General features: G+C 31.5%; 1 protein-coding gene across 2 annotated transcripts; it reads right to left on the reverse strand.

Moving 5' to 3' along the window:
• Positions 1-1,416: 1,416 nt before the first annotated feature.
• LOC134695965 (MIT domain-containing protein 1-like) lies at positions 1,417-19,255 on the reverse strand. 2 transcript variants are annotated; one of them, XM_063557470.1, is made up of 7 exons: positions 19,140-19,255; positions 11,455-11,669; positions 10,635-10,736; positions 9,548-9,684; positions 6,571-6,657; positions 5,580-5,698; positions 1,417-3,554 (listed from the first exon to the last, which is right to left on the reverse strand). In XM_063557470.1, the coding sequence occupies exons 2-7, from the start codon at positions 11,594-11,596 to the stop codon at positions 3,383-3,385; spliced, it is 759 nt and encodes a 252-aa protein (XP_063413540.1). In that variant the 5' UTR covers positions 11,597-11,669; positions 19,140-19,255; the 3' UTR covers positions 1,417-3,382. The 2 variants fall into 2 exon arrangements, with proteins under 2 accessions (XP_063413540.1, XP_063413541.1); XM_063557471.1 differs by lacking the exon at positions 19,140-19,255 and adding an exon at positions 19,089-19,106.
• Positions 19,256-19,259: the final 4 nt, after the last annotated feature.

A 19,259-nucleotide genomic window follows, 5' to 3' on the forward strand; every position in this document is an offset into this window, starting at 1 on the left:
TTTACTTTACTGAACATTCTTGCTTCTAACATTTATCTCATTATCTCAATTTATAATGAACTTGACCAATTAGTTACAGAGGAAAACATTTACAAAAATTTACAAAATTTACAAAATTATTAAAAATTTACTATAAAGGGCAATAACTCCTTAGGGGTCAACTGACCTTTTTGGTCATGTTGACTTATTTGTGGATCTTACTTTGCTGAACATAATTGCTGTTTACAGTTTATCTCTATCTATAATAATATTCAAGATAATAACCAAAAACAGCAAAATTTCCTTAAAAATTTCCAATTCAGGGGCAGCAACCCAACAACCAGTTGTCGGATTCATCTGAAAATTTCAGGGCAGATAGATCTTGACTTGCAAAACAATTTAACCCCCATGTCTGAATTGCGCTTAATGCTTTGGTTTCAGAGTTATAAGCCAAAATCTACATGTTACCCCTACGTTCTATTTTTATTCATTGCGGCCATCTTGGTTGGTTGGCAGGGTCACCGCACACATTTTTTAAACTAGAACCTCAATGATGATTATGGCCAAGTTTAGTTTATTTAGGCTCAGTAGTTTCAGAGGAGAAGATTTTTGTAAAAGCTAACGACGGACGATTTGTCCATTTTGTAGTCCAAATAATTTTAAAATACCATTATTATCGTGAAAATCGTTTGGAATGGTGTTATGAAAATGATTGTGTGAAGTTCAAGATTACATATTTGTTACATAAGAGTGTCACTGCTTATGTTCTTGTGGCGTCTGTCGTTGATGTAGATGTTTGTTTGTGCTGTCAAGTATTGTTGTCATTTAGCGTAATATTTTAACATTGCCGTAAAAGCGGGAGGTTGGCTAGCCATAAAACCAGGTTCAATTCACCATTTTTTTCTTAAAATGTTCTGTACCAAGTCAGGAATATGGCAGTTGTTATCAAACAGTTCGTTTCTATGTATGTTGACGTTTGCTTTTGTTTCAGTTTTCCTCTTATATTTGGTGTGTTTCCCTTTTGAAGTTTGTTACCAGCATTTGCTTTCTCAACTTATGACTTTTGAACAGCGGTCTACCACTGTTGCCTTTATTTTAGGCCCGTTTCAGTCATATACTTTTTAACTGTTTTGTTTCTTTGACGTCCATGGCTTTGCAATATTTGACTTGAAGTTTCTTAATGATGGTAAACTCCAGAAAATTGCTTAAGAGGCATGATATTTAATCAAAGTGCTTTTAAGCACTGAACGGTAAAATATTTCTTCAATTTTCCAGTGATAGGTAATTATGGCAATCCTAGTTAACAAAGATTGGAGACAACCTCACAGACCTCAGTGTTCACACGTTAATTATCAAATCAACGAACAACTTGGACCACTTGACACATAAAGCTTAGATAAAAGCTGAAATGCAGACGGCAAAAAAAAAGCAACCCACTTTCATAATTTCTGACATGTTACAGCATCATGACAGTTAAATAACATTTTATTTAAGTCTTATTAATTATTAAAGATTTTTATTAATAATATGTATGCAATGTAATGTAATGAATGGACAACCAGGTGCTCCGCAGGGCGCAGCTTTATACAACTGCAGAGGTCGAACCCTGAACAGTGGGGCAAGTATGGACACAGCATTGAAACTTGATACAGCTCTAAATTGGGATTGGGATCATATTATTGACACAATATGAGTTTCTAACACAAAACAAATGTCAAGATCACTAATCTATTATGCAATATTTTCAAAAATTTGGAATTTGAGAAATTTGGGGAAAAAATTTGAAAACTACTACCACCCCCCTTTTTTTGGCAATAAGTCCAAAACCAGACATTTCTTTACACATAATTTACAAGTAGTGTAATGGAGATAAATCTGAAGATACCCAACATTGTATATTAACTGTTTTTGAATTACCTACCCCAGTTAACTGCTTTTAAATTGTCTTAATTGTCCATTGACCAGAAAAACCTAGTTTTTCCCCTTTTTTGCCCCTAATTTCAAATATTTTGAGCCATAAACCCCCAAATTCATTACTAACCATCCCTTTATGGAATGGAAACTTGTGGTATAATTTCAGAGATATTCATACATTTAAACACAAGTTATTGTTTGAAAACTACAAAAATGCTTAATTTGGGCTCCCTCTTTGGCCCCTAATTCCTAAACTATAGAGACCTTTACCCCTAAAATCAATCCCAACCTTCCTTTAGAGGTATTGAACCTTCTGGTACTAAAAATTAAAGAGATCCATTCACTAAATCTAAAATTATTGTCCAGAAAATCTATTTCCCCCCTTTTTTGCCCCTTTTTCCCCTTTTTTATTCCCTAATTCCAAAACATTTTGAGCCATAACAACCCAAAGTCATAACTAACCATCCCTTCATGGTATGGAAACTTGTGGTATAATTTCAGAGAGATTCATACACTTAAAACACAAGTTATTGTTTGAAAACTACAAAGGGTTATTTTGGACCCCTTTTTGGCCCCTAATTCCTAAATCAATCCTAACCTTCCTTTGGTGGTGTTGAACCTCCTGGTAAAAATTTATAGAGATCCATTCACTAAATCCTTAGTTATTTTCCGGAAACTAAATGTGTCTTTGGATGATGCAGACGACGTAGACAACGACATGATACCATTATACGATGCAAAAAAAAATTTGTGGTCGTATAAAAACAATAAAAATAATTCATCATAAACTATTATATAAACAATCTTGTAAAGATAAGGTGGAAGTACAATCCCATGTAGTACATGAGGTAAATGCTACAAAACGTAACTGGTGGAAGATTAATACATGTACATGTAAAAAGTAGCTGCATTAAATACCTGATATATATCATTTTAAAAATTGAATACTTAAATTAATTCTAAAAAAGTTATGAGATTATAAAAGTAAATGATCTGAAAAAAATTCTGAAGATTTTCACCCCACTACATGTAGATCTTCATGAAATGCACAGTGAAATAAACAGCAATTATTTGCTCATGCTGTGAAAGTTATCAGTGTGATATTTGGTATGGAAAAATTTCCCCCTCCCCCTCTATCATTGTGCTTTTTTCAGTCTTTTTAATGTGTTCAATGATATAAATGAACAAAATTATATTTCATCTTAAAAAATTCACTTATAAAAGGTCAAAAATTTAACTTTTAAGTTTCAGTTAATTAGGATTTGCATTTCACAGGATAAAACTTCTAGACAATTTAAAAAGAGAAATGTGTTCACTAAATTAAATTGTATTCCATAACAGTCTTAACCTTCTACTTCTAAATAGTATTTAAACATGATAAAGCCTGAATCAAGATATTTCAAATGTAGGACAATATTAATATTACCAAAATACATATTAAATATTAACCTTCAAGTAAGAAATACCTTAATTATGAATCTAACATTTGTCATGATGTATCATCTTTAGTTTTATTTATGGATTTAGTATGAAATATATCTACAGTAGTTTTATGACAAGGTCGTAGGTCAAGGTCAATGGATCCTATAGAGAATTTATTGTCTGAAGCTTTATATATATCTAATCCTCTTCCTATCTTTACGATCCATCCAGTGTTAAACCTAAAATAGAAAGGCTACATGTTAAACATATAAATCAATTTTTGCTGAAATATTTTTTTCTTTGATTATAATAAAAAGATAAAAGTTCATAAAATCATTGAGAATAACTAAGATGAATGAAATTTCAATCATGGATGAACTTTCACCAGAACTAAACCAAAAATGATGAAAATTATTTCATTTCCTAATTTTGTTGTAAGAAATAGTGGACAGTGTCAGACTGATATTTGGAAGCTCTGGAATATAGCATTGAGATAGACTCCATATGCAGGATTGTTACTTTGGATAAAATAGTGGTAAGTTTTTCTACTACGAGTCCAACATTGCAGTCATTTAAAACTGCTTTACGTATTAAGCAAGTCTAATATGAGCACCCATTTAACTTAATAAACTTTGTTCTTCCTTTTAAATTGAAAATATTTTCTGTCAATCATCCATTAAGTCTAATCTCCCATTAGGCAATGTTAGGTGTCTCCAACTATCTGTACAAGTGATAAACACTCATTAGAATAATATTGCATTAACTGTAACAAGGAGGACCCTTTGGGTTACAATTTAAGAGGGATAAAGCAATTACAGTTGATTGATTCCTTTTTGAAAACACCAAAAGGGGGAAACAGCAAATCAAAACTGAATTTTAAAATCTCCTGTCAACTGAAGTGACATTATTTTAAAGATGGCTGGCAATAATGATGGTGGTATGCCTTTCTAAAACAGGTAAAAGAGATCACTTATTCATCCAGATGAACTGTTTCCCTCACTTAGGCTGTGTTCACATTGACATAAACTCGGTGTTGTGTAAGTGTAACTCACACGTAAAGAAAACACATTTACGTTCCCATTGATAAAACTCAATGTTTACATGTAGTTTAAATCATGTTTTGCCTTCATGCAGTCAATAGTCAATGTAGGCCTTGTGTAGGTTAAGTGTACACAAAACTAGGCATTTAGAATATCTATTTTGCCATGTATATTTAAGAAAGAAACGATTTTTGAATAGAATTGATATTCATAACAATTATTAATAATGTTGTTTACATAAATATTTGTCTAAACTTGATATATTTATTTGTTATAAAAAAAACTGTACGTAGCCTTATTAACCTCTTATTAAGACTCAAAGCATCATCACTGCCGAACACATAATTCATTTGAAAAGGTCTTCCCCGAATCGACTGGACGTACACAGAAATATTTGCCACTGGTATTTACTCAAACAACGATTCACTCATAAATGCATTACTAAAAAAATGTGTGAGGTAAATTGTATTGTTTGTCTAGTATCTCAGATCCGTTAAAATACACTTTGAAATAAAAAAAAAAAAAAAAAAAAAAAAAACATTACTCCCTACCTTTGCCAAATATACATTGGAGAAGAAATAACATTTGAATCAAACAGAAAAGATAGAAACGTATTGATTCTTGACATCTCAATCCTTTTGCTTCGTATTTAAGCACTCTGTTGCAGCCAGCGTTTTCCAATGCGTAACAGATCTAGAGACATCTTTAGTATCTTAAAACTACTGCAAATCATCAAACAAACACTTAACTTCAAAAAGGGGGATGGTACGGTTTTATTTTTGAGGGAACGTTTTACTCCGCTTTTTTCGATGCTAGCAATCAAAAAAAAAAATTTCAATATTAAACACTATAATGTATGGGGAAACTGGATTCAGAATATTTTTTTTACCATCTGTATGACCAGAATTTTTTTTTATCAAATTGTGGATCAGAATATTTTCAAGGAAAATTCCATTACCCCCCTTTTTTTTTAAGTCAAATTGTCGTTCCCTTACTTAAGGAAAAGTTGTCAGAAAAGTTTGCATTTCGTTCTACATAATGAACATTTATTTGCCATATAGTTTACAAGTGTGAACAAATTCTTATGTACAGGTAATTAAACAAGGTGTATAGATGTGAACAAATTTAATGTGGAACCAGTGTACAAAATTACACTAACCTAATTGTAAACATGTTTACTGTACATGACGTTTGGTGTGAACACGGCCTTAGTTTACTACCTACCTAATCTCCCTGTCATGTAGAGAGTCATGAAAGGACCAGTTGAATTCTATTCCATGATTGTGTAAACTTTTCTTTAGTTGGTTCAGTTTCTGCTGTTGTTGCATTTGAGCATCAGGATACTAAAAAATATATATGTAAATTGATACACACAAATCTTCCTAAACTATCACATTTACTTATTGAGGGTTCATTATCTTTTGTGAAAAGAGAAATCTTGGTACTCTTAATTTCACTTTCTTCAATGGATATTTTATAATATCTGCTGTATGTTTTATACAAAATATTCTCTATTGAGAGAAATGAGAGGTTTAGCTACCTATAAAACCAGGTTTAATCCCCCATTTTCTACATCCAAAAATGCCTTTTCCAAGTCAGGAATGTGACTGTTGTAATCCATTCGTTTGATGTGTTTGAGCTATTGATTTTGTCATTTGATACGGGACTTTCTGTATTAAATTTTCCACAGAGTTTATAATTTTTGTTGTTTTATTTTCTTGTATGTCAAATATTTTATACTAACATCTTTTCACTAACAGACACTACAGTAATTACTTCAATTTACTTGTATACGCTAAGTGAGATTTGAGAAGAAAATAAGAAAAACATATTACTGAAAATTCAGAAATTATTGCAATGTGTTTATTTTTGCGAAAAATGTAGAAGGGTTCTCATATAAAAAATTAAAACTTGTATTTTGAATTTTTTTCAATGAATCAAACAGGATTTTTTTTAATATCAATGAATATAGCAAAAATTAAAATTTTAGTCTAAAATGATAAAATCACAATAATAAATGCACGCAATAATTTCTGAATTTACAGCATTTCATTTTGATTCTCATATCCAGTAAGCTGTCAACATTATCATATGAAAACCAAATACAAAGTGCCTCCATTTACTAACACAAACTTAAAGAATTTAAATATGATTTAATGTGTTCAAATTTCTTGTATAAACAGTAAAGTAAAAAGTAAATGTATTATGAACCTACCTCGTCTCTGCCGGTCAGTAATCTTATCTCCTTTACTGGACACTGACTTTTTACAACAACTTCACAAAATCTCAGCAAATTACATATCTGGGAAAAAAAACATTTTATTGTCTTTATTGATAATGTAACTGTTGGCAATGAACTTATGAATTCATGTATTATGTCTTGAAGATCCTGTGAGAATTAGATGTTCATGTTCATTGTACTAAACCCAATCTGAATGAAATATCTAAACAAAAACTGAATTCATTTATGAAACATGACTCACCAATGTCTAGCGGCAAGTTTTACATATATATTCAAATGAAAGCACATTAACTTGTTATGAGTATAAAATATCATGAGTAAAAATCCTGCTTTGTACAAGACCCACAAAGTGACCAAGATTTTAAACATTGTTGATAGTTGTCTCATTGGCAATCATACCACATCTTCTTTTTTATATGCTTCTTCAGCTTTTAATTTAGCTAATAAGTTGTTTATTTCTGTATCATTTGGTCACTTGTGAAGAGTTGTCTCTTCTCCATCATACCACATCTTTTTTTATAGTTCCCAAGGTTACACAGGTCAAAACTACTGTGACACACTATTTTTACTTGACCTTGTGAGACCCCCAAGAGTAGTCAATGTCTTTAAACACCCCCTAGAGCTAGTAATACTTTAAAATTACCAGTCTTTGCTCTTACTCGTAAATGCTAATTTTCTAGCAGCAAGCAGAAAATGAAGTTTGAAGAACTACCGTGAGACAACTTGAGAAGAATTAAAGTAAGACCTATAATATTTATAATTGATCTATAATCTTTACTTTAATTTATTTAATTTAAAGGTCTTCTTTTACTTTAGGGGTCCCAACCCATAAAGGGTTATATTAAACTATTCTTAACCCCAAACCTTACCCTAACCCATACATAAACCTAACACTAGCCCTAACCCTAAAACCTAAAACTTGATGATGATGTGCTCTGATAAAAGGATCTTCTATTTCTATTAATAACTTACTTGATGATGTGCTCTGATGTAAGGATCTTCTATTTCTATTAATAACTTACTTGATGATGTGCTCTGATGTAGGGATCTTCTATTTCTATTAATAACTTACTTGATGGTGTGCTCTAATGTAGGGATCTTCTATTTCTATTAATAACTTACTTGATGGTGTGCTCTGATGTAAGGATCTTCTATTTCTATTAATAACTTATTTGATGATGTGCTCTGATGTAGGGATCTTCTATTTCTATTAATAACTCACTTGATGGTGTGCTGTGATGTAAGGATCTTCTATTTCTATTAATAACTTATTTGATGATGTGCTCTGATGTAGGGATCTTCTATTTCTATTAATAACTCACTTGATGGTTTGCTGTGATGTAAGGATCTTCTATTTCTATTAATAACTTACTTGATGGTGTGCTGTGATGTAAGGATCTTCTATTTCTATTAATAACTTATTTGATGATGTGCTCTGATGTAGGGATCTTCTATTTCTATTTATAACTTACTTGATGATGTGCTCTGATGTAAGGATCTTCTATTTCTATTAATAACTTACTTGATGATGTGCTGTGATGTAAGGATCTTCTATTACTATTAATAACTTACTTGATGATGTGCTGTGATGTAAGGATCTTCTTTTACTATTAATAACTTACTTGATGATGTGCTGTGATGTAAGAATCTTCTATTACTATTAATAACTTACTTGATGGTGTGCTCAAATGTAGGGATCTTCCATTTCTATTAATAACTTACTTGATGATGTGCTCTGATGTAAGGATCTTCTATTTCTATTAATAACTTACTTGATGATGTGCTGTGATGTAAGGATCTTCTATTACTATTAATAACTTACTTGATGGTGTGCTCTGATGTAAGGATCTTCTATTTCTATTAATAACTTACTTGATGATGTGCTGTGATGTAAGGATCCTCTATTTCTATTAATAACTTACTTGATGATGTGCTCTGATGTAAGGATCTTCTATTTCTCATAATAACTCACTTGATGGTGTGCTCTAATGTAAGGATCTTCTATTTCTATTAATAACATACTTGATGATGTGCTCTGATGTAGGGATCTTCTATTTCTATTAATAACTCACTTGATGATGTGCTCTAATGTAAGGATCTTCTATTTCTATTAATAACTTACTTGATGATGTGCTCTGATGTAGGTATCTTCTATTTCTATTAATAACTCACTTGATGGTGTGCTGTGATGTAAGGATCTTCTATTTCTATTAATAACTTACTTGATGGTGTGCTCTAATGTAAGGATCTTCTATTTCCATTAATAACTTACTTGATGATGTACTCTAATGTAAGGATCTACTATTTCTATTAATAACTTATTTGATGATGTGCTCTGATGTAGGGATCTTCTTTTTCTATTAATAACTCACTTGATGGTGTGCTGTGATGTAAGGATCTTCTATATCTATTAATAACTTATTTGATGATGTGCTCTGATGTAGGGATCTTCTATTTCTATTAATAACTCACTTGATGGTGTGCTGTGATGTAAGGATCTTCTATTTCTATTAATAACTTACTTGATGATGTGCTCTAATGTGCAATGTAAGGATCTTCTATTTCTTTTAATAACTTACTTGATGATGTGCTCTAATGTGCAATGTAAGGATCTTTTATTTCTATTAATAACTTACTTGATGGTGTGCTCTAATGTAAGGATCTTCTATTTCCATTAATAACTTACTTGATGATGTGCTCTAATGTAAGGATCTTCTATTTCTATTAATAACTTATTTGATGATGTGCTCTGATGTAGGGATCTTCTATTTCTATTAATAACTCACTTGATGGTGTGCTGTGATGTAAGGATCTTCTATTTCTATTAATAACTTACTTGATGATGTGCTCTAATGTGCAATGTAAGGATCTTCTATTTCTATTAATAACTTACTTGATGATGTGCTCTAATGTGCAATGTAAGGATCTTCTATTTCTATTAATAACTTACTTGATGATGTGCTCTAATGTAGGGATCTTCTATTTCTATTTCTGTCAAAAATTCTGTCATAAAACGTGAAAATAATTTCTCCATTCCAAACCCTGTAGCATTGTCATCTATCTGGATCTGTTCATGGGATCCTCCAGCTACGAAAAAATTGGAAAACTTATGTTTATTTCAATACAGTATGGGTTTTGCTCATTGCTAAAAACCATTCCTTCATTTACAAATGAACAAGGAAAGTGAGGCTAAAGTCAGATGAACCCTGACAGACAAAATGTACAACACAAGAAAGTAATTCTGTTTACATACTAAATTTTATATGTAATAAATTAAAAATAATAGGGGCCTAGATCTTCTTTCTACCCACATTTTTAAAGGTCTAAAGGTTTCAGCTGCTATCAGTTCAGTTCAAATTGTATTTGGCGTTCAAAACAGATGTTAAATAGAGAGGCTAAACAGAGGACATTTATTAGAGAATGCCAAAAAATGGACATCGATTAGATAGGCCTAAAATTGGCCTTTGATTTGTAATGTTATTTTATTCTTACATTACATTTTGAGGAATGGACTTCAATTAGAGGCAGGACGTCTTATCTCAATCTTACATATTTACCATTTTTTGTTTCTATATTAAACAAATGATTTGAGTTGTCCCCCCTGTCCATATATTCTAATATATTATTTATATTCACCATATTTTATTTCTATAGCAAATGATTTAAGTTGTACCCCCTGTCCATATATTCTAATATATTATTTATATTCACCATATTTTATTTCTATAACAAATGATTTAAGTTGTCCCCCCCTGTCCATATATTCTGATATATTATTTATATTTACCATTTTTTGGTTTCTATACATGATATAGAATGATTTGAGTTGTTCCGCCCTGTCCATATATTCTGATATATTATTTATATTTACCATTGTTTGGTTTCTATAACGAATGATTTGAGTTGTTCTGCCCTGTCCATATTTTCTGATATATTATTAATAATTACCAATTTTAGTTTCTATAACAAATATTTAAGTTGTTCCTCCCCCCCCCCCCCCTCCTGTCTATATATTCTGATATACTATTCATATTTACCATTTTTTGTTTCTATAACGAATGATTTGAGTTGTTCTGCCCTGTCCATATATTCTGATATTTTCTTCCTGTATCTTTCCTTTTTACTTTGGTCACTTGTAGCTGTAATATATTGCAAAGTCAGCATTAATTCTTATGTCAATCTTTATATCCCCTTCACCTAGTCATTGTTAGTGCTACAGGCATACAATACTAAATGTTTAAGAAATATTGATCTAGTTCCAAAATAATCTTAACTGTGCCAGTAAATGAAGCACATTTGTATTACTGTTGTTCGTCTATGTAACAGATAATCTATGCACTTTTCTCTTTTCAGTCCTTTATTATTTGACCTAAGTCTGTTTTTCTTTCACTTAAATGTATTTTGTTTGCATGTTTTGTGTTATCTCCCTTGTTTCATATCTATCTGGTGAAATGAGTACTTTAGACAAACAATGAAACCAACTGCCAATTGCAAGCCTATTACCATATACATGACATATATATCCTATTAACATTTAACCAGAATAATTCAGTCCTTATATTGCGCTGACCTATGAAGGCTACATTAGTGTGGGAGAAAATCGGATACGGAAAGGGCTTGAATTATTCGAGTTAATTAACATTTAGATCTACAGCGCTAATAAATGCCTTACTGAAAACCCACCTAATTAGAAACCCCATAGACATGTTAGACCTTACAGATAGCTGCTGTCTTCAGTACTATAATATCCATTCTAATATCACATCTTCATATATGTAACACTATACATATATATATCCTTACCTAAATGATATCTAGCTGTGTCCATTTTTACACCTGAACACTATGTATCCTTACCTTTTAACACCTGTAACAGTAAATTAATGCCCTCTTGGTAACACACTAGTGATTCATCAAACCGTCGAGCTGTATCCATTTCCACAGCTCTCTTTAGGACACCGATAGCTGAGGCTTCTACCCCTGTTACCATATCAGCCATTTGATATTTACTGTGACATTTTCATTTTATATGATACTCATGATCAGGTTGCTAAATTTTTTCTGAAAACTACCTAAAATGAGAAAACTAAAGTTTATTAACATACTTAATATAATCTTGATAATAGTGCTGATTAGATAATGAGATCTCCTGTTTAAAATAATAAATTGATAAAAGCTATATACAATGTACCTATAAATGTTTCTGGAAATTCAAAAAGTTGGGAAAGATCTCCATTGTTGTAATGCATTGACACTAGCCAAAGCAAGTTTTCTATCATATCTAATAAAGTGAAACAGATTTTATGTAAAAAATTAGATGTTATTGGGGTTAGATCTATTTTTTGTTTGAAGTCCTATTTGACATTTTTGACAAGCAGAAAACAGGTCATGCAGGTTGTGTGTATAAATAGGGTAACTTCATATTACATGTGGTGTCCCATAAAGGGGCTTTTTTGATCCACAATTGTTTAATATCCATGTCAATGTTGCTCCAACTAGCATGACTAGCAATGTATTGTAAAGTTTTGATATATATATATGCAGACATTTGCAGATGATCATGGTGATACAATTTACCTGCAATTTTATTTTCTCATATATCAGTCTTTGGTTTATCTCTCTGACTTATATATCCAGAATATTGGAGTCATACCATCAGTATTTAACTGACCATAAGTTGTGCTATCATTTGGGAAAGACAGAGATTATAACTTAAAATTGGTCCTGGTCTAAAACTTTGGTCCCCAATCATATTTGGGAATTGTAATTGATATCCTTACTTGTGAAAAATTTTGTTGATTATATAGAGAAACTACTGGAGCATGACTGGAGCCCCCCATCCCCTAAGATCAGTTAGTGAGAATTACAGTTATCTCATACAATTGCAAACTCATACCACTGCTAACTTGTACCAGGGTAAACTTAAAGCTTGTATCATTGCAAACTTGTACCAACTTATTTCATGTATTTAATGCATTCAAATGGTGTTTAATGATGACTAAATATCTAAACTTCACTCATAATGGTAATTTGGATATTCATATTCTTGATTTGAAAGATTTGCGAGAACATAAAACAGTCGTATTTTTGTCAAACTTTTCATTAAAAACTGTCATTAATTCGAGAATTAATTTTATTTTAGTAAAAACCTAATGAAAAAAAAAATATAAAACAATTGTCAATGATTGTATATTGTTTAAATTTTCATTATTTTTTTGTATAAATTTCAAGAAATTCAACTTTTTTTTTTATTAAACATTTGGATACACATGATACAGGCATGTAGCAATTCATACGCAAAACCACAGTTGTGTACAACACATGCAACAATCAACATGTTTTTACTTTTTTATTTTTTGTGCAAGATGGGTGCCTTGTTCAACGTGTTCCTCCGATTAAATTAAAGGTGTCTCAAGATTAAAAGTGCTTATTCTCCATGGCATGCATGTTCAAAATAAAAATGCTTGTTCTCCTTGCTTGTTTTGGGTCCTCAATGCTTTTCAACTTCCTACTTTATTTGGCCTTATTAACATTTTTTTTCGAGCGTCACTGATGAGTCTTTTGTTGACAAAATGCACGTCAATGTAAATATTTATTAACCTTCAATCCTGGTATCTAAATCAAAATCAAAAATCAAATAATTTTATTTGTGTAAATTCCGATACAGGAATGATACCAGCTGTGACCAAAATACAAATACAAAAATAAACCAAAAAAAACAAATATGCAGAGACATTTTTTCTTAATTATCAGTAATGGGTGTTTCAGAGAAAACAAATATATATGCATGTGTTATTACAGACACTTTCATGGGTTGTCTACTCTTTTTCCTTAATCTGTAATAACATATGTTTGTTATCAGTTAGATATATCATAAATATGTTATCTTTAGTCATGTTAGTGGGCACTTGGGAATTCTTGAAACTATGCGCAGTAGCTTAATAAGGGGACGAAGTCCCCAATTACGGTAGAAAAATCAATAATTTCCCGAATTTTTCATTGTACTAATGAACTCAAAATCGTTAACTTTTTTTTTCAGATCTACTTCCTGTTCCGGTTTTCCCTGCATTTGCACAGATAACTGTCTTGTTTGCATGAGACTTTGAATTTTTTTTTATTTATCAGTCTAGTAAAATATAACATTGGATCTCAATACAAATTCAATTTTAATAATTGTTTGATATGAAAAAAACGTTACCTGATGAAAGCGTTTCTTTTGTTTACATCGAATATGACGTCATAACTTAAAGAACGTCACAGCTAATTCCCTAACAACAGAACCAAAATCGGGAACGTTACGCACGGTATTTCGTTTTCTTTTATCAACATTTTGAATGAAAAAAATAATACATACAGACTTCGTCCCCATTCACAGGTTATGCCTGCCTCATATTGTACCTTGATAACTAATTTACTAATTCCATTAATACAATTTTTATCAACCATGGTTAATCAATGAGACAAGGCCTTTAAGGGAAAACTAAGCTGTAATAACAAGGCTTAGTTATTACAGGCATGTAACTTATTATATGAGAGTTAATGAGACACTTGGGAATTACTTGGAAATTTGTGCAGTGCCTCATTACAAGCTCTGTCCATCATTTCTGTCAACTATTTGAATGAATGCTTGTTGGTGAGAAACTCATTATTAAAAGGTACTTGATTTCTGTAATAATGTATGTGCTTCTCTTTTATTTTTTTATATTTCTCTCATAATAATCCACTGTCACTCCTTTATTATATATGTGTTATTGTAAATGTCTTTAATTTGTTGCCATAACCATTTATTGTCAATGCGTTAGTGCTACATGTGCTAATAAAGTTATCTTATCTTATCTTATCTTTCTTACAATAAATTGAAATACATTGTGATATAATACATGTATGTCTGAGCAAAGGCTTTAAAGAGTTGTATAGAAGCTGTAATAACACGCTTTAGTCATGTTAGTTATTGCAGTAATATATTTTCTATCATAACATAGGTGTACTATGAACTGTTATATCTTTGCAAAGTTTAGTATACATAAGTTATAATATCAATAGAACTTGTGAAAAATTTAACAAAATAAAGGTTGTTTATTGTCCCTGTGAAACATGTAACATACATGTACATATGTTATCTCAGTTTTTTTTATATTTAAGCCCACAATACAACATGTATGTTATTTTTTTCTAATAACTTAATTAAGTTAGACCATGTAGACCCTTGACTGATGATAAGAGACACATATTTTATATCTACACGTACATTGTGTGGAGGTGTTATTCATATCATATTAATTCAAGCTATTACAATAAGCTTTAATACTAGTACAGTTCTTAACAACATTATAATAAAATTGAGAAAGGAAATAGGGAATGTCAAAGCGACAACAAACTGACCATAGAGCAGACAACAGCCGAAGGCCACCAATGGGTCTTCAAAGTAGCGAGAAACTCCCGCACCCGTAGGCGCCCTTCAGCTGGCGCCTTAAAAAGTATGTATACCAGTACAGTGATAATGGACGTCATACAATTATGTTTGCTTTAAATGAATGTTAGAATCATACATATCGATTATTCCAGCTACACATACAGTACTAATGTCTGTATCATTACTTTTCAAAATGAAACTAAACTTATCTTGTTCATGCAGACATATTAACAAACGATGGTATCTATGATGAGTTTATTTAATGCTAGGAGTTTGCAGTGGAACAAGTTCTGAATGTTGCAACTTACAATCATGACAATGGTATGATTTAATGTTGGACGATCCGAGTTGACTTTTAGCTAGTCATGCTAGTAGTATAAGTTGACGAAGTTTGTGTTTGCAATGTTACAAGTTAACTTGCTTCCATCTGTGGGCCGGTATCCAGTCGTTCCGGCCCCAAACCGATCCAGCCCCAAGTCATTCCAGCCCAAAGTCGATCCGGCCCAAGTCGACCTGGCCCACATCGATCCGGCCCCAAGTCGATCCGGCCCCATTATAAAATATAAGATATTTTCCATGTTGACTTTGAATGTCATGGCGATTTTTATTTTATTAACTTCTCACACAGAGTAGCTAAATAACATGAATAAATATTTAGAGTCCAATGGAACCGTTAAAATTTAACTCATCATAATGTCTTGTTTAACCAAATCATTAGTCTATAATTGGTTTGTTTATTCAACAATTGTCTGATGATTGTGAACTGAGGTAATGCCACTCGTAATCACTTAATTCAATCAAATCCTGATTAATTAAAGTTATGTAAGCAACAAGGTCTTTATAGTTTGATCTTTTGTTTGGCGTATATAATTATAAGGCCACACCAATTTAATTTCTTGTTCTACGGATTTTTGGACTCCAAAAATTGGGGCGAGCGAGCGATTTGAAAATTTTAATAAAAAAATATTTAATTTGCAAATTTTTGAGGCGAAGCTTAAAAAGAAAAGGCGAGCGATTGTATTTTTTTTTTTGTAAACATAAAATATTAGGTTTTGACCATATTAAAACTTGATTATCACTTTTATTTTGACATTTCTTTAATTTTGAAGTATTTTTTTCCTGTTCAACAAGAAATAATTGAATAATTAAATCTGGTCTATGTATGTGTGACTGAATATGAGTCAATTCTCCATCCAAGTCATAATCAGGTTCAGAACAACCCCTTAATGTTATGAATATCCCTTTTATGAGGGGTCAAAATATTAAAAATACAATATATTTTTTTTGTAAAAACACTTTTAGTACAAAAGGGCTTATATTTTCCTAAAGAACTATAATATTTGGTATCAAATGGTCAAAACATGTCCAAGAATTTTGTAATATTCCTGGACTTTAACCATGTTAACACATTTACTTTAACAGTTTAATATTATTCAAAATAAGTGGACCCATCCCCCTTTTAGAGAAGTTGTTTAAAATATGATGTATTTCTCCTCTTTTGGAGTAAAAAATTCTAAGTTTTCAAAGGTTTTGTATAGTAGCACTGTACACATCCTTAGTATTTCTATTTTCTTTTCTACAACAGACTGAACAGTAAACATGGTAAAATGACCCCTTCAAGGCCCTTGTCTGAGCCTAGGGAGCCCGCCCGAGGGTTGGTCCCAACCTGATAAAAACAAACATAGGTCAAAGTACAGCCTTTTACACAGTGCTTTGATCAAGACCAACCAGCAAGCTATAAGGGAACACAACTTAGTATTGTACACAATTCGAACAGGAAAACCAACGATCTAAATTATATTTCCAAACGGGAAAATACCAATGAACCACATCAGCAAACGATAACTGCTGAACGACAGGTCTCTGAATCAACCAGGACAGGTGCACAAACCTGCAGCGGATATGACCGTCACCATACATTATAATTGCAGTTGAATGCAAATCCTTCAGATGTTCTTTGTACTTTATTTATAATCTTTATTTTAACAAGGAACATTTTTTTATAGGGAATATAAGTTAGGGCAAAGAAAACAACGTTTTGTTCTGTACTGGTATTTCTATTTATATCGGAGCACTCCCGCAGATATTTAGTGTTGTGGGGTGCTGATAGGTTTAAAATCGTTCAATAAAGGCTAGACTGTGATTTAAAAAAAACAAATGTTGAGATCTTTATATAATATTTACAAAAAAAAACGGTGCGGGAAATGGACATGATTTCATTTCCGGATGCGGGAAGCGGGAATATAATAAAAATAAAAAAAATCTGTTTTGAAAAAAATAGGTGCGGGCGGGTCCGTCGAACAAGGAATCAAATTGGTGTGGCCTAAGAAATTGTTTTTTTTTCCAGGTAACATCAGAGGCTTCTATAACACTTGTTTTTTTTTATTGTAATATCGAATATAGTCAATTCCTTAAAGTTGACAATATTTTGAAAAGTTGTGTGTAGACTGAGACTGCTATAACACATATGTTATTATGTCTCAGAAATTTTAAGAACTTAAAAAGAAAAAACAAAGTTACTGCTGATTAATGTTGATGTCTGAATTCTTTTATATAATTTTACCCAATAATCTTGAAAACTTGTAATAAAAACATGATCAACCTAGTTGTTTTATCATGTTTATACTCATCTAAAGACAATATTTTTCAAATGCCTTTTTTTATTTTTTTTTACCGTACACCTTTTACATTATAATTAAAATCATAAACATTTATGAATTACAATCAATATATGTCTTTTTTTTAATTCCTTATGAATATATTTTTTATTGGGGCCGGATCGACTTTACATATGGGCCGGATCGACGTGGGACGGATCGACCCGAAAGCGAAGCTGTGGGCCCCCTTTTATGAAAAGTTCTAGAATTAAGTTCCGGGTCAACCACTGAATGTTTCTATCCACTCCTTTATGTGTTTATCAATAAACCTATATTTTTAGCAGTCAATATTGACATAGATTGTTACCTTTTATTTATTTATTGTATATTTCATGTGTTTTGACTATTATGTAGTCCAAATAATTATGACATCTTGGAAACCTATTTTAAATTTTTGCTTTCCTGCGATGTAAGGCGTCAAAGAAAAAAAATATAATAGCCTTTCAAGATGTCATAATTATTTGGACTTTCTTTGTTGTTGTTTTGCCATTTCCCCAAGTTTTATGCTTGTGAGCTTGTGTAATTTGGAAAAAAAGTATATATTATATTGTGTATAGATATAGGAAGATGTGGTGTGAGTGCCAATGAGACAACTCTCCATCCAAATAACAATTTAAAAATTAAACCATTATAGGTTAAAGTACGGCCTTCAACACGGAGCCTTGGCTCACACCGAACAACAAGCTATAAAGGGCCCCAAAATTACTAGTGTAAAACCATTCAAACGGGAAAACCAACGGTCTAATCTATATAAACAAAACGAGAAACACGTATATATTACATAAACAAACGACAACTACTGTATATCAGATTCCTGACTTAGGACAGGTGCAAACATTTGCAGCGGGATTAAACGTTTTAATGGGCCCAAACCTTCTCCCTTTTTCTGAAACAATAGCATAACATCACAACATATAAAAACATACGATAAAATATCAATTAGCAGACTTAACTCAATCAAAAAACGTATGATTACACAAAGAACGAATAAATTTGATCTGCGATATCTGAATACAAATGCACAGTTAATTAAATATTAGAGACAAACAGTCATGACCAAAAGGCTATCAAACAAATTCAAACACACTGAGAAATATTTAACCAATCAATGTTCACTTTAGAAAAAAACCGTTTTTTTATAATCTTGAAGTTTATACAAATGTTGTAAGAATAAGTGAAAAATTGAAGATATTACAAATAATCAAAGCTGGTATACAGCCAAGATCCATATAATTAAAAATGACAAAAAAGCATTATAAACAGTATCAACAGGTCGAATTAACAAGAAAATACGATTTGAGAGTACTCGCAGTTACTGACAGCTAGCTGAGACTAGTTATAGTAGTCTCAGCAGCTAGTTAAAAGCCAAAACCAATTAATAGTAAAAAATCATGCATCAGAGACTAATGTATATCTATTACCATATTCCTTTTCCATATATAAGATGTTATTAAGAAAACATGACGTTTTACCTGAACTTATCTCAGCAGGCATATTTTTCAGATTGATTCTAGACTTATAAAAAAAATCCTTTAATCTGGTTACCGACTGAAATATTTCTTTTTTTGCTCGACTCTCTACGTATTACTATA

Source organism: Mytilus trossulus, chromosome 14 (assembly GCF_036588685.1).
Source record: "Mytilus trossulus isolate FHL-02 chromosome 14, PNRI_Mtr1.1.1.hap1, whole genome shotgun sequence".
Classification (NCBI taxonomy): Eukaryota; Metazoa; Mollusca; class Bivalvia; order Mytilida; family Mytilidae; genus Mytilus; species Mytilus trossulus.

What these genes read in the sequence shown, in the direction of transcription:
- LOC134695965 (XM_063557470.1), bottom strand. Translation starts at nt 11,596, where the DNA reads ATGGCTGATATGGTAACAGGGGTAGAAGCCTCAGCTATCGGTGTCCTA. An exon ending in CGTTATAGAAACAAAAAATG is followed by an intron (nt 9,685 to 10,634) that starts GTAAATATGAAT and finishes ATTTTTTCGTAG; the next exon opens with CTGGAGGATCCCATGAACAG. An exon ending in ACATTAGAGCACATCATCAA is followed by an intron (nt 6,658 to 9,547) that starts GTAAGTTATTAA and finishes TTTTTTTCCCAG; the next exon opens with ATATGTAATTTGCTGAGATT.